General features: G+C 42.2%; 2 protein-coding genes across 3 annotated transcripts in view; both read right to left on the bottom strand.

Moving 5' to 3' along the window:
* ptpn4a (protein tyrosine phosphatase non-receptor type 4a) overlaps window positions 1-11016 on the bottom strand; it is a 104411-nt gene extending 93395 nt beyond the window's left edge. For both annotated transcript variants that reach the window (XM_024005560.2, XM_024005566.2), the window contains exon 1: window positions 10582-11016. The gene's annotated coding sequence lies outside the window, so the exon portion shown is untranslated. The remainder of the gene's footprint in view (window positions 1-10581) is intronic.
* A 1771-nt stretch (window positions 11017-12787) lies between these two features.
* On the bottom strand, window positions 12788-14831 carry LOC111972878 (transmembrane protein 177-like). Its single transcript, XM_070447823.1, has 2 exons — window positions 14740-14831; window positions 12788-14179 (listed from the first exon to the last, which is right to left on the bottom strand). Exon 2 carries the CDS (start codon window positions 13906-13908, stop codon window positions 13441-13443), a length of 468 nt encoding a protein of 155 aa, XP_070303924.1. The 5' UTR covers window positions 13909-14179; window positions 14740-14831; the 3' UTR covers window positions 12788-13440.
* Between the last annotated feature and the right edge of the window lie 1526 nt (window positions 14832-16357).

Here is a 16357-nt window from a genome sequence, read left to right as displayed (position 1 = left end):
CTCACGGTTGGGATGGTGTTCTTTGGCTTGCAAGCCTCCCCCTTTTTCCACCAAACACAACGATGGTCATTACGGTCAAACAGTTCAATTTTTGTTTCATCAGAGCAGAGGGCATTTCTCCAAAAAGCACGATCTTTGTCCCCATGTGCAAGTGCAAATTGTAGTCTGGCTTTTTAATGGCGGTTTTGCAGCAGTGGCTTCTTCCTTGCTGAGAAGCCTTTCAGGTTATGTCGATATAGGACTCATTTTACTGTGGATATAGATACTTCTGTACCCATTTCCTCCAGCATCTTCACAAGGTCCTTTGCTGTTGTTCTGTGATTGATTTGCACTTTTAGCATCAAAGTACGTTCATCTCTAGGAGACAGAACGCGTCTCCTTCCTGAGCGGTATGATGGCTGCATGGTCCCATGGTGTTAATACTTGCGTACTATTGTTTGTACAGATAAACGTGGTACCTTCAGGCATTTAGAAATTGCTCTCAAGGATGAACCAGACTTGGAGGTCTACATTTTCTTTTCTGAGGTCTTGGCTGATTTGATTTTCCCATGATGTCAAGCAAAGAGGCAGTGAGTTTGAAGGTAGACCTTGAAATATATGAACAGCTACACCTCCAATTGACTCAAATTATGTCAATTTGCCTATCAGAAGCTTCTAAAGCCATGACATCATTTTGTGGAATTTTCCAAGCTGTTTAAAAGGCACAGTCAACTTAGTGTAACTGAAATTGTGATACAGTGAATTATAAGTGAAATAATCTGTCTGTTTTCTTGTGTCATGCACAAAGTAGATGTCCTAACCGACTTGTTAACAAACTATCGTTTGACAAGAAATTTGTGGAGTGGTTGAAAAACAAGTTTTAATGACGCCAACCTAAGTGTATGTAAACTTCCGACTTCAACTCCGACTTCCGACTTCAACAAAATAGTAAAAACAGAAACAGTTCTACTGAACATCAAGAATCAACTTGGTGCCTGCCTTGCCACAAAATGCTGAGTGATACAGCTTAATATTTATTATCATTATAGTTCAGGGCTATGCACTGACATTTTTACAATAATTTAGGAGCACAATGGAAGTATGAGTGTTTTTAGGGATAGGGGGCAGTATTTTCACTTTGGATGAATCGCGTGCCCATAGTGAACTGCCTCCTACTCTGTCCCAGATGCTAATATATGCATATTATTATTACTATTGGATAGAAAACACTCTGAAGTTTCTAAAACTGTTTGAATTATGTCTGTGAGTATAACAGAACTCATATGGCTGGCAAACTTCCAAACAGGAAGTGGAAATTCTGGGGCTGGTTGATGTTAAACTCATCATCTATTCACATCCCAGTAAGATATGGATCTGTTCGCACTTCCTACGCCTTCCACTAGATGTCAACAGTCAGTAGAACGTGGAATGAAGCCTCTAGTGTGATGTGGGGCCGGATGGCAGCTATTTGAGTCAGTGGTCTGGCAGAATGCTACTTCCTGGTCATGATATGGCCATGCGTTCCATTACTCTGTAGACAAAAACGAATGCTCCGGTTGGAACGTTATTGGATATATATGATAACAACATCCTGAAGATTGATTCTCTACTCAATTTGACCTGGAATATAACTTTTTGAAGTTTGTCCGAGTTCGCCTGGACCGGCGCCAGCATTTGGACATGTGAACTAAACGTGCTAGCAAAAAGTAGCTAATTTGACACTAGTAATGGACATTATCGAACAAAACAACGATTTATTGTGGAACTTGGATTCCTGGCACTGCATTCTGATGAAAGATCAAAGGGAATATTTATGAAGTAATTTCGTATTTCTGTTGACTCCAACATGGCGGAGAAATGTTGTGTAGTTCTGAGCACCGTCTCAGATTATTGCATGGTATGCTTTTTCCTAAAAAAAATTTTTTTTTTTTTTTTTCATCTGACACAGCCGTTGCATTAAGAACAAGTGTATCTTTAATTATATGTAAAACATGTATCTTTCATCAAAGTTTATGATGAGTATTTCTGTTATTTGACGTGGCTCTCTGTAATTACTCCGGATATTTTGGAGGCATTTCTGAACATGGCGCCAATGTAAACCGAGATTTGTGGATATAAATATGCACATTATCGAACAAATCATAAATGTATTGTGTAACATGATGTCCTATGAGTGTCATCTGATGAAGATTATCAAAGGTTAGTGATTCATTTTATCTCTATTTCTGCTTTTGTGACTATCTTTGGCTGGGAAAAATGGCTGTGTGTTTTTTGGATTTGGTGGTGATCTAACATAAATATATGCTGTGTTTTCGCTGTAAAACTTTTTTTTAGTTTTTATTATTATTTTAAATCGGACACGGTGGGTAGATTAACAAGATGTTTATCTTTCATTTGCTGTATTGGACTTGTTAATGTGTGAAAGTTACATATTTCAAAAAAATATTTTTGAATTTCGCGCGCTGCCTTTTCAGCGGAATGTTGTGGGTGTTCCGCTAGCGTAACCCCTGGGCTAGAAAGGTTAACTTCTTGAGGGCAGGGGGCAGCTTTTTCACCTTCGGGAAAAATAGCATGCCAAAATTCAACTGCTTGCTACTCATCCCCAGAATATAAAGATATGCATATTATTAGTAGATTTGGATAGAAAACACTCTGAAGTTTCTAAAACTGTTTGAATCATGTCTATGAGAATAACAGAACTTATGTAGCAGGCAAAACCCTGAGGACAAACCATTCAGAATTTGTATTTTTTTGACGTCACTGTCTTTTCAATGAATTTTTTTAGAGAGACCAGATTTGGACTTGCTTGCAGTTCCTACCGCTTCCACTGGATGTCACCAGTCCTTGGAAATCGGTTGAGGTTATTCCTTTGTGTAGTGAAGAAGTAGGGCTATCGTAAATGAGGGTCACATTAAGTAAATATTTTGAGAGAGTCACGTTACGAAAAAAGTTGCGTCAGTTTGTTTTCTTTTTGTATTGAACACAGATCTTCAAATTGATCGATTATTAACATTTAAAAATACCTAACGTTGTATTACCAAAGTAGTTTCAAATGTTTTGGTAAAGTTTACATGTAACTTTTGATATATTTTGTAGTGACTTGGCGAAAGTTGGAAGCTGTGTTTTTCTGGATGAAACGGTCCAAATAAATTGACATTTTGGATATATATCGACGGAATTAATCGAACAAAAGGACCATTTGTGATGTTTATGGGACATATTGGAGTGCCAACAAAAGAATTTCGTCAAAGGTAAGGCATGATTTATATTTTATTTCTGCGTTTTGTGTCGTGCTTGCATTGATGAAATATGCTTCTCTCTCTTTACTTTTGTGCTATCATCAGATAATAGCATCTTATGCTTTCGCCGAAAAGCTTTTTTGAAATCTGACATGTTGGCTGGATTCACAACGAGTGTAGCTTTAATTTGGTATCTTACATGTGTGATTTAATGAAAGTTAGATTTTTATATCATGTTATTTGAATATGGCGCGCTGTATTTTCCCTGGCTATTGGCCGGTGGCTATTGGCCGACGTTTGCGTCCCACCTGCCCCAGAGAAGTTAAGGAATTTTAATTATGAGATCTCTGTTGTTTTGAATTTGGCGCCCCGCACTTTCACTGGCTGTTGTCAAATCGATCCCGTTAACTTCTTACGGCTGAAATCCCGTTAAGAGGTTAAGATTTAATTTCTAAAGTTGGCAACACAAAGCGGTACACAGGCATTCACATGCAGTTATGTCTTCAGAAAGTTGCACGAAATACAAATCACTGATGTATTCTTTACATTATGGCTTTGGATTGAACAAATCTGTGCTTGCATTTTTTCTCTAGGACACTGGGAACCAACTAGAGTTGGTCGGTATGCAGAGTTTCATATTGTCATACCATCCTCTCACCCCGGGATTTACGATATTATCGGTTTAGTACACAAGGGGCCCCAAAWAATTGCAGAAAAGCCCACTGGGTGTCTTACCAGAATGTTAACAAAATTAGCACAAGTTAAAGCAAAATTCCATGGAGGCTGCTAGCTAAACATGCTAATGAGAGCAAATAAAAATAAACAAATTGCAAAGACAGGAAACCAGCTCATAAAGTTACACATATATAGGTAGGAGCTCCTGAATGTCATTTTTGGCGAGTTTGGACATTATCCAGCAGCATGTCTAGATGCTGTGTGGAGTCTGGAGTCGCTAGGGCAATGGGCCTGCCTGCTCTGAGAAGAGGGGGGAGGAGCAGACCGCCGAGAAAAGAGGAACAAAAATGCAAGGAAATCAAGGTAGCAGTGGCAACTGTTCAAATAACTCATCCTTTAATGACTTTAATGCAGGGAAACTTAAATCCATTTAATCAAATTTCTATCAGCATGTTAAATGTGCAACCAGAGGGAAAATAACTCTGGACCATCTATACTCCACACAGATGCAAACAAAGCTCTCCCTCAATCTCCATTTAGCAAATCTGACCATAATTCCATCCTCCTGATTCCTGCTTACAAGCAAAAATTAAAGCAGGAAGCACCAGTGACTAGAACTATTAAAAAAAAGGTGGTCATATGAAGCAGATGCTAAGCTACAGGACTGTTTTGCTAGCACAGTCTGGAATATGTTACAGGATTCCTCCAACGGCACTGAGGAGTACACCACATCTGTCATTGGCTTCATCAATAAGTGCATCGATGACGTCGTCCCCAGAGTGACCGTACGTACATACCCCAAACAGAAGCCATGGATTACAGGCAGCATCCGCACTGAGCTAAAGGATAGAGCTGCCGCTTTCAAGGAGCAGGACTCTAACCCAGAAGATAAGAAATCCCTCTATGCCCTCCGACGAACCATCAAACAGGCAAAGCGTCAAAACAGCACCAAGGTCGAGTGGTACTACACCGGCTCTGACGCTCATCGGATGTGGTAGGGCTTGCAAACCATTACAGACTACAAAAGGAAAGCACAACCGAGAGCTGCCCAGTGACACGAGCCTACCGGACGAGCTAAACGACTATGCTCGAAACACTGAAACATGCATGAGAGAACCAGCTGTACAGGAAAAGTGTGTGATCACGCTCTCTGCAGCCGATGTGAGTAAGACCTTTAGACAGGTCAACATTTACAATGCAGCAGGGCCAGACGGATTACCAGGACGTGTACTGCGAGCACATGCTGACCAACTAGCAAGTGTCTTCACTGACATTTTCAACCTCTCCCTGTCCAAGTCTGTAATACCACCATGTTTTAAGCAGACCACCATAGTGCCTGTGCCCAAGAACACTAAGGTAATTTGCTTAAATGACAACCGACCCGTAGAACTTACATCTGTAGCCATGAAGTGCTTTGAAAGGCTGGTCATGGGTCACAACACCATCATCCCAGAAACCCTAGACCCACGCAATTTGCATACCGCCCCAACAGATCCACAGATGATGCAATCTCTATTGCACTCCACACTGCCCTTTCCCACTTGGACAAATAGGAACACCTATGTGAGAATGCTATTCATTGACTACAGCTCAGCGTTCAACACCATAGTGCCCTTAAAGCTCATCAATGAGCTAAGGACCCTGGGACTAAACACCCCCCTCTGCAACAGAACCCTGCATTTCCTGACGGGCCGCCCCCAGGTGGTAAGGGTAGGTAACAAGACAACCGCCCAGCATGATCCTCAACACAGGGGCCCCTCAGGGGTGCGTGCTCAGCCTCCTCCTGTACTCCCTGTTCAATGACTGCACAGCCAGGCACGACTCCAACACCATCATTAAATTAAACAGTGGTAGGCCTGATCACCGACAACAACGAGATAGCCTATAGGGAGGAGGTCAGGGACCTGGCCATGTGGTGCCAGGACAACCTCTTCTCCTTCAACGTGATCAAAACAAAGGAGATGATTGTGGACTACAGGAAAAAGAGGACCGAGCACACCCCCATTCTCATTGGCGGGGCTGCAGTGGAGCAGGTTGAGTTCTTCAAGTTCCTTGGTGTCCACATCAACAAACTAACATAGTCCAAGCACACCAAGACAGGCGTGAAGAGGGAACGACAAAACCTATCCCTTCAGGAGACTGAAAAGATTTGGCATGGGTCCTCAGATCCTCAAAAGGTTCTACAGCTGCACCATCGAGAGCATCCTGACTGGTTGCATCACTGCCTGGTAAGGCAACTGCTCGGCCTCCGACTGCAAGGCATTACAGAGGGTAGTGCGTACAGCCCAGTACATCACTGGGGCCAAGCTTCCTTCCATCCAGGACCTATATACCAGGTGGTGTCAGAGGAAGGACCTAAAAATTGTCAAAGACTCCAGCCACCCTAGGCATAGACTGTTCTCTCTGCTACCGCACGGCAAGTGGTACCGGAGCGTCAAGTCTAGGTCCAAGAGGCTTCTAAACAGCTTCTACCCCCAAGCCATAAGACTCCTGAGCATCTACTCAAATTGCTACCCAGACTATTTGCATTGACTATTTACAATTTGATTTGCTGTGTTTCGTAAACCCTGATCTAAAATGTTTTTTGTTGTAATTTCTGTTTGGCATCAGACTAATTTTGTGCTTCAGCTGCACTTCTAAACTCGGATGAGAATTCACGAACAGGTGATATGTAGCTGGCTAAAAATGAAAGATTAACTTTAAGCAAAACATTAGGAAATGTAGCTGGCTAAATTCTTTCAATTATAGGCCTAAACAATAGAAATATGATGGCAAAGCATAATTTGCCAAAAAACACCTTGCTTTTTCATTGCAAGATAATTTACTTGAGTGGCTGCCCGCCAAAAAGCATTGCACTTTGTCGTCATCTGATGAAAATGAATGCATTTTCTGCCGAATGTGTTTGACAAATTTTCTGTGAAGGAAAACTATTAGTTGCACATCCCTGATCACTTTATTGAAGAAAYATTTAAAATAAACACTTTCAATATAAAACGCGACCCATCACAACACAGCTGGACTCACCTGCTCCCGCTTTCTCCCGTTGTGCTATTTACAAACAAACACGTGACTGGCTCAACTGTTCTGGTGAATTATGTAAGCTTCATACTGTAAAATAATGTGAGAAGAGATAAATCAGATTGCATTCTTATTTCACCTAACACAAGTTGACTGCAGGTATTTACTTAAAAATATAGCAACAAATATTAGAAAATAATTAAACGTAAAAGTAGTTTCAAAAGATATTGAAAATTCATCCAATTACCATTTCCAAATACCCCGGTATATCGCCCAAGCCTAGAACCAACTGCACAGAAACGCCTATCATTACAACAAGTATTATTTTTTTCTGATCGCACTTGTGCTCCCAAAATAAAAGGTCAGGTGGCACAGCAAATTAGAGCATATGTGATCAAAATGGTTGCACTTTAGAGCCCTACTCATTCCTCTGTGCACCATGTTGCGTTAGCTGATGAATACCATTCATTTAACTGGCAAGCCAGCAATAACCGAATTACGAATTTAAAAGATTAGCCAAAACACCTTTGGTTCGGAGTCGTGAGGCTGGGAGAGATAGGAGAGTAAACACAGCTGTGTTTTGACTTTTGGAGATTTGCTGAAATGGATGTGATATCCGCACGGCCGGCCTACCGGCACTCTTATGGATTGCCACACATGCGGTCTCTGCAAGGGGTGCTGACATGGTGCCCTAGACCTACACACATAACACTGTTGGAACACCCAGTGTGTGTGTGGCTTTCAGTGCAGGGATTTACTAACCAGAGAGAAACTGTAAAAGCTAAGAGCTGTCTCCGGTTTCTCCAAAGCTAAGAGCTGTCTGAGGTACTCCTGAGCCAAGTCAACACAGCCATCAATCTTGGAACTGCTGCCCTCTCAGAGTAGCCACATTTATTGACTGATTGACTCAATCTCCATAGACAAACATTGGCAGTAGAATGGACTTACTTTAGAGCTCAGTGACTTTCAAAGTGGCACAGTCATAGGATGCCATCTTTCCAACAAGTCAGGTGGTCAAATTTCTGCCCTGCTAGAGCTGCCCCGGTCAACTGTAAGTGGCGTTATTGTGAAGTGGAAACGTCTAGGAACAACAACGGCTCAGCCACGAAATGGTAGACCACAAGCTCACATAACGGGACTGCCGAGTGTTGAAGTGCATAAATATTGTCTCACTACCGAGTTCCTAACTGACCCTGGAAGCAACATCAGCACAAGAACTGTTCGTCGGGAGCTTCATGAAATGGGTTTCCATGGCCGAGCAGCCCCACCCAAGCCTAAGATCACCATCCACAATGCCAAGCGTCGACTGGAGTGATGTAAACCTCGCCGCCATTGGACTCTGGAGCAGTGAAAACGCGTTCTCTGGAGTGATGAATCACACTTAACCATCTGGAAGTCCGATATCTGAATCTGGGTTTGGCAGATGCCAGGAGAACGCTACCTGCCCCAATGCATAATGCCAACTGGAAAATTTGGTGGAGGAATAATGGTCTGATTGTCATGGTTTGGGCTAGGCCCCTTAGTTCCAGTGAAGGGAAATCTTAACGCTACAGCATACAATGACATTATCGACAATTCGGTGCTTTCAACTTTGTGGAAACCATTTAGGGAATTCCGGCCACTCCCTATATCAGCATGATAACGACCCAGTGCACAAAGCGAGGTCCATACAGAATTGGTTTGTCGAGATCAGTGTGGCAGAACTTGACTGGCCTGCACAGAGCCCTGACCTCAACCCCATCAAACACCTTTGGGATAAATTGGAACGCCGACTATGAGACAGGCCTAATCGCCCAACATCAGTGCCCGACCTCACTAATGCTACTGTGGCTGAATGGAAGAAAGTCCGCACAGCAATGTTCCAACAACTAGTGGAAAGACTTCCCAGAAGAGTGGAGGCTGATATAGCAGCAAGGGGGGGACCAACTCCATATTAATGCCCATGATTTTGGAATGAGATGTTCGACAAGCTGGTATCCACATACTTTTGGTCATGTAGTGTAGGTGTATAGTCACTAATCATAAAACAAACAAGGATGGCAATTGGATGCACATGCACAAATAATATGGCGTTCCCATTGCAGTCAACAAATAAACATTAAAAAAATAATTGTGTGAGCATAATAGGACTATGAATACGGCCTCTTTAGCTTTGTTACTGTCGTCTCAGCAGTAGTCTACCTCATAGTAGATTAGCTAGCTGGGTCCAATCAATCTATGTGGCTTCACCAATGCTCATGTCAGTAGGTGCAGTCTATCCCAATTATTCCAACACCTGAGCCCCTCTCTCCCCCTCCCAAAACCCCACCCACACTCCACTTCAAAATCAGGGATGCCTGGTTCAGGTGCACAACCCATTAAGCCAGGACTCTCTCCACAGGCCATTTCATATTTACCAGCTGAGTCCCCTAAAACAGGTTTTATTCTAGTTTAGACAGAGGCCTCTCTCCTGGCAAAGACAGCCACAGTCTCATAGGCATGAATCTGATTCCTCGCTGAATCCTGACATTGCCCTCTCCAGTAGGATTAGGCTATCTATGGGMCCATATTAGGTGAATGAAATGAGGACATGTGAAAGTGCAGAGGTCCTCTTGTCTAACCAGAAGCCGGTCATTCAACGTCCTAGTTGGTTTGATTGAATGAGATTTGGGGACCTGAGAAAGCCTACCAGCACAATTTGGAGACGAGAGTGGTGATGTAGGCTCAGTCCAACTAAACTCATTCAATAAAAAAAACTGAATTGAGTTGATGTGGAATTCAAAGTGGAAGTATACACCCCCCCAAAAAAATTGTTTACTGCCATGACACCAAAAAAGATGTGTAATTGAATTTGCTTTCCCGTAGTGAACACGCAGGTTGAAATCAGTCCAGGTAGCTACTCTCGAATTATGGGCTCCCACCACCAACAACGATATGTCTGAGGATTACGTCATTGTTAAAGCTGACCACATTAGCTAAATGATTGTCCAAATTCATAAAACACCGATTAATTATCGGTTTACTCACTTGAAAACAACCTTGTGTAATATCAGAGAAGGAAACCTTTGACTTAAAGTAATTCCTACTCGTTTCGAAATGACCAGCAAGTTACAAGACTGATGCAGCTGTCAGTACATTCATATTGTGGGCCATGGATACTGTAACTGGATACCATCTATGATAATTTATAGGCTGTTTTAGGCTATTTCTGCAAGGGTTAACTTAACCCTTAATATAAATATTTAGCTAAATGCCAACCTACAACATCCACAATAGGATTACTAAATACGGTTATCATATTTCTCCTTCCATCATCTGTCAAGCTTCAGAGTAGGCTTCCACACATCTTGTGACTACCGTTACACTGAAATAGCAGTAACGTTAGTGGATTCAAGGAACAGCTTATTTCCAATAATAACTTAAAGGCATAGCCTACATTGTTTAATGGACCTGAGTATGGGACAGTAAATGTTTTTTAACTAAGTAGTTACCAAAACAATGGTGTATTGGTTAGGTTTATGGAGAGCAAACGTCAGAGCAAACAGCTAGCTAGCTCGTTAGCAATTTAGCTAGCTAGGTTACCTAAAGTTAGCACAACCAGCTAGCAAACTAGTTAGCTACAGTAGCTACGCTAGCAAGCTGCATTACTTTTCAGTAAAATGGTTGTTAGCTAGTTGGTCAATTATCTTACCGTCATAAACAGTTCCAGGGGCGTCCAGTTTTTAAGTAATATGGTTTTCTTACAACGGGAAATGAGTTTTGGGTGAGGGACTGAAAATCCAAGTTCAGTTCACCCGCTGCGAACTCCGACAAAACCTCATCTTTATCACCGAGAGCCTTCAGCTTCATACACATTCAACTGTGGGCCCTCCTGGCTCGAATCTCGAACTAGCTCGGCAACGAATAATCCACACGCAAGACACAGCAACCATTGGCTACAGCGAACCAGCAGTCATTTCAGACCGAGTGAATGATATTTACAATTCCTTTGATTTGTAAATGCGATGGTATGAGCGACATAAATGTTGGGGGGGATTGGATTATTCAGTCTCTGACTTCTCAGCGGACTGCAGAGTCCGTCGTCAAGGCTCGCTCGCTGCAGCAGAGGCAACAGCATAGCAACGTTATGGCGCAATCTTCGCAGCGCCATCAGTGCACGGGGGTGGAGTCACAGGATAGGGAGGCGTGGTAGCGTGGTTTTCATTTGTGAAGTCGCGGGTGAGCAATCCTGCAATCTATATTTGTCATGCCATAGTAATTGGTATTTTGCCGGTTTTATAGATCTACAAAATGTAGGTTAGTGTGGAAACTGCATTTGACATCACGTTTGTACGTGTGGAGCAGAATAGTCATTAGGCGAGGAGTCATTAGTCATTTCCTTAAGTAATTTTTGCCACAGGATATTACATTTCCATTGTTGGTCAGAATTAGCCCACACTAGTTTATCATTGCCCTAAATTCAGGAAATACCTAGGTCCGTCAATATGACTATAACAAAACTACACCAGTGTAGATTAGGTTTGACAATGGGACTGTAGATTACAATTTAAATATGGGCTGTGGCGACATCATGTGGTTATAAAAATAACAGTCCGTCCCCTAACTGTGTCCAATAATGTGAAGGGATGATGAAAATGTATATTTTACTGACACTGGCAAAGTGGTATATTAAAGACTGAGAATACATTTAAAACAATAATCAATTAAAATTGAACTCACGAGTGGCGCAGCGGTCTAATGCACTGCATCTCAGTGCTAGAGGTGTCACTAAAGACCATGGTTCGATTCCAGGCTGTATCACAACCGGCCGTGATTGGGAGTCCCATAGGGCGGTGCACAATTGGCCCAGTGTCATCCGGGTTAGGGTTTGCCGGGGTAGGCCGTCATTGTAAATAAGAATTTGTCCTTACCTGACTTGCCTAGTTAAATAAAGGTTCAATAAAAATCTGAAGTATAAGGACATGAATAATGGATCCTTATGGTATTGTTGACCCTGCTCATTCTTGATTCATTTAAGATTTTAGAGTTGACCAAATCTCTGGACACAGAAATATTATTTAAAGTGTCAGAGCGCTATTGCAAGAAACTACATACAAAAAAATTTCAGTGAATATCCATTATTTGTGTTTAGAATTTTTTGGGAGTTTGAAATTGTGATCCTTTGCTCAGGACAAGGGCATTTCCAGGCATACAGCTGACATGGAAATTAATATTGAAAGTATATAGAAAAGGGAAAAGATTGGTTTTTGGAGTTATAAGATTCCCCTAAATAAAAAATGTAAGCTCAAATAATGCAACAAAATCAATTTGATCAACTATAAAAAATATAAGTGTCCCTGTCAGACAAGGATTGTCCCAACTTTCAAGAGCCTCAGCTAATTTCCTGCTATTCCACACATTTTGCCATGAGGCTAAGAAAAATTTGGGGGGGTGTTGGGGTCCCCAACGCTCGTGAGCTTTGGTGCTGCGGAAGGGTGTGTGTTACGCCTATTGTCACAAATTACCCCATGTCGTCTTCACCCAGGCTGAGGGTACCATTGGTGTTAACCCAGTACAGTGCTGTAATTAGTTACAATTAATTATTTTCCGTTGCATAAAAAGATCAGGGGAGTTGTTTGTAATCACATACACAGAGCATTCGTATAACCCAGGAATTTGAGCCAGAACAAAATACACACTAGTCACAGCATTGACAGCTTATTTTTAGTCTTGATAGAGAGGCTCTCCTGGGTTATACGAATGCTCTGTGTATGTGATTACAAACAACTCCCCTGATCTTTTTAATAATGTGCCATTGAGATACACCTTTATTTGACAATGACAGTCTCTAGGTTCAGTTTTTCTCAACAGAAGCTGTCAAAGCGTCAATTACTTGTTTATTTTTTTGATACGTGTGCGATGTGATTAAAGTACTTTATTAAGTTGTCCATTTAATATGCAGACAACCTAAATGGCCACCAACTAAAAGTGTAGACTCAGGAGATTCAATGCTGTATATTAATATCATTCTCACCAAGCAACCAACTTTAAAAAGATTACTTTCTTTAAACCAAACAGATTCTTGATTCCCATCCCTCGCTCTCTTTTTTCTTTGTTTTGGTTAAACATTCACAACACAGTTTCATCTTACACAAATCAGCTGTTCATGTTTAACATAACAGACTTTGTTAAATGTGGCTTTTTATGAAAGCTTTTTATTGTACCTTGCCCTGATGTGTTTTACTACAGCACAAAAAGTCCAGGTGCACATATAGACCACCTATGACATGTATAACATCCAAATCAATGTTCACATTCATTTTAGGCAAAGGTAAAATTGAGGTCACTGTTAAGAGGAAAGGAAGCATTCAAGTTTAGGGATGACTGCCATTATTCAGGCAATGTTACATGTGGTTGAAATTCACTATTTCTTACTGTAATTGTAATTGTACTAGTTTTTAAACAGGTAGTATTTATGCAAACAGCAGTGGGCTTCTAGTCTCGTGTCAGACTTTACAAGTAACTCGCTAGAGGCCAAAGCTCACGTGATATTTGGTTCTTTGTGCAGAAATTAGTGGGCTTCCAATGTCCATTTTAGGTCTTCTCTTCCTTGAGTAGACACACAATGCCGTCCCTCCTGGAGGTGTAGGGAGCATGCTTCTAATGCCACTATGTTAACTACGCCCCTGAAGACCACAAGCCCAGTGTGCAGCCTGAAGATCTGCTTCAGGGTCACCCTGTAGACCAGCTTCAGGGTCACCCTGTAGACCATCACCCCTGCCAAGCAGAACGGCGGTACAGCCGCATTCAGCACGGGTCCGCCCACCTCCAGACGAGCTACCTCCCGTACCATGGCAAACTTCTGAGCCTCTGGAGAGAACACCAGCGCGTCCTTAAGGGCAGTGCCAATGTCACTGTTCCACTCCACCTCCTTGCCGTTGATGAGAATGGTGCTGTTGGTAATGCCAGCCGGTTCGTCTAGCATGCTGTTAAAGTTGGCAGGGATGCCAATCTGGGCACCAGAGGGAAGCCAGGGCATGCCAGCCCCGACCGGGTGGAAGCCAAATGAGGCAAAGGCACTGTAGACGCCCGGGGAGCCCACATCAGATTCCTACAGGACCTGCTGGAAGACGCTCTCCAGTTTGTCAGAGATGCTGGCTGGTTCTCCTTTGTTCCAGGCCTGGTACAGCTTCCTGTAAGTACTCGGGTGCGGCGGGAATACTTTTGTACCATCACAGCATACTTCAGAAATGGAGAAGCCATGGCATCAGTTGGTTTGGTCGTTAGCTACAGACCTCAGAGGGATTGATCTGACGAGAAACAGAAAATCAATATCAAACGCAAGAGGTTTGACCCGGCTGACTGGTGAATTAAAGTTAAAATAAGACCAAAAAAGTGTAGACCACCTCGTCTTATGAATACATCCTCTTTTTGATTCATGGCATTACACATCATGATGGTTTCATAAGGATGTTATGTATAGTATGAGGCCGAGTCCAGATCCTGGTCACCTCTGGACTTGGTATTATGAAATTGTCAATCATCTTGAGACAACAACACTGAGTGCATGGGTGGTAATATACTGTACCAGTTATGTCAGAAGAAATAGTTGCGCGATAATACTGCAATTGGCAAAAAGATGCACCATTTTGTATCACTGTTGGTCAAACCCAAAATGCAATCCAGGTGTGTAATTCGTCGATTAGCTAAATGGTTAGCTAGCACTCAATGAATGACGATAGTAGTGGATGACTGCCAGGCAGTCAAGTGAGGAATTTCTAACAGTACAACACACTCTTTTATATAAACTCAAATATACTGAACTAACAGATAATGTTACATTTTATAAAGCTTTTACAAGATAACTCACATGCCATATAGATCTATGCAAGGGGAGCAGGACCAAGTAAAGCAGTTTGCAGCACGTTTTACGACAGTTTTACGTTAATACCTAATCACTAATTTTCTAAATGCAGTAGTGTGTTAAACCTGTAAGAATATCAAACACTGCATAAGGGTAAAATAGCCTATTTTTTTATAATTCACGTTTGCTATCATAGTCTGCTGGAATATTTTTTTATATGAGTCGAGCTAATAAACTTCACCACGAGGAGGCATACTTTGCCTCTACCTCTGCATTAAGTGCAGTAAGTGAAATGAAAAATTACCAGCCTCAAAGACCAGTAAGTAAAAGCAGTTATTACCCAGTAAAACCTGATCAGTGATCTCACCCTCAAGGAAGGAGGGTTGCATTTGTTAAGTATTCTAATAGGGCCTGTATGATTGGACATACTACTCTGTTTGTGTGTGTGTGTGTGTGTGTGTGTGTGTGTGTGTGTGTGTTGTGTGTGTGTGTGTGTGTGTGTGTGTGTGTGTGTGGTGTGGTGTGTGTGTGTGTGTGTGTTGTGTGTGTGTGTGTGTGTGTGTGTGTGTGTGTGTGTGTGTCAAAATCAAATCAAACTTTGATGTCACATGCGCCGAACCCAACAGGTGACCTTATCAGCTCTTTCCCAACGATGCAGATTACATTTTTTTAATTAAAAGAGAAACAAAACATACAAGAACACACAATAACTAAGCTATATACAAGAGGTACCAATACCCAGACCTACCTCTAGCCTTTCGGGCCCTAAGCGAGATTTGATTCCCTTCGTGTCCAATAGCTAATTCAGCCATCAAGGTTTAGATAGCTGGCTATACTAACTTACCTACCAATCTTATCAAATGTTAGCTGACATGGGCTAATTATGTGACTGTCCGTGACTGACATAACAAGAGAAAAACTGCTAGCAAATTTCTAAATTAAGTTGAGACCCCGACTGATTTACGACTGGGGGGTCCCCCTAGTGGCTGTGGGTCCTATGCGCAGCGCGTAGTCTGCCTATAGGCACTACCAAAACCATATCAATGTGCAGCGATACGTGGTGTGTGTGTTGGCGTGTGTGTGTGTGTATAGAGTCCTCGCTGTGAGTGTACATAGAGCTCAGATAGTCAGATAGTCTGCACAGATAGTCCGTTAATTAGCTATTCAAAAGTCTAATTTCTTGAGACAGAAGCTGTCTCGGAGCCTGTTGGTCCGAGACCTGATGCTGTATCACTTGCCTGACGGTTAGCACAGAGATCAGTCAATGGCATGGGGGGCTGAAGTCTTTATTGATGTGTGTGTGTGTGTGTGTGTGTTGTGTGTGTGTGTGTGTGTGTGTGGTGTGTGTGTGTGTGTGTGTGTGTGTGTGGTGTGTTTGTGTGGTGTGTGTGTTGGTGTGTGTGTGGTTGTGGTGTGTGTGTGTGTGTGTGTGTGTGTCCTTGAGTGCACATTGACTGGCAAGGAATTAGAAACCTGTCATTGTGAGTGTGATGGATAGAGAATGCTGGATTACTGACCTGCGTTCATATTTTTTCTGGGGTTTCACCAGCATAAGACTTTTGGGTAATTATGGTGTGTATATCACTCTTCTCATGCATTATTACTGACAGACAAACATTGATTA

The sequence above is a fragment of the Salvelinus sp. IW2-2015 genome, linkage group LG2 (genome assembly GCF_002910315.2).
Source record: "Salvelinus sp. IW2-2015 linkage group LG2, ASM291031v2, whole genome shotgun sequence".
Taxonomy (NCBI): Eukaryota; Metazoa; Chordata; class Actinopteri; order Salmoniformes; family Salmonidae; genus Salvelinus; species Salvelinus sp. IW2-2015.
This window is presented reverse-complemented; position numbering and strand designations above follow the sequence as displayed.

Bases quoted from the DNA above. Each gene is read 5' to 3' on its own strand.
- LOC111972878 (XM_070447823.1), bottom strand. From the start codon at position 13,908: ATGCCCTGGCTTCCCTCTGGTGCCCAGATTGGCATCCCTGCCAACTTT.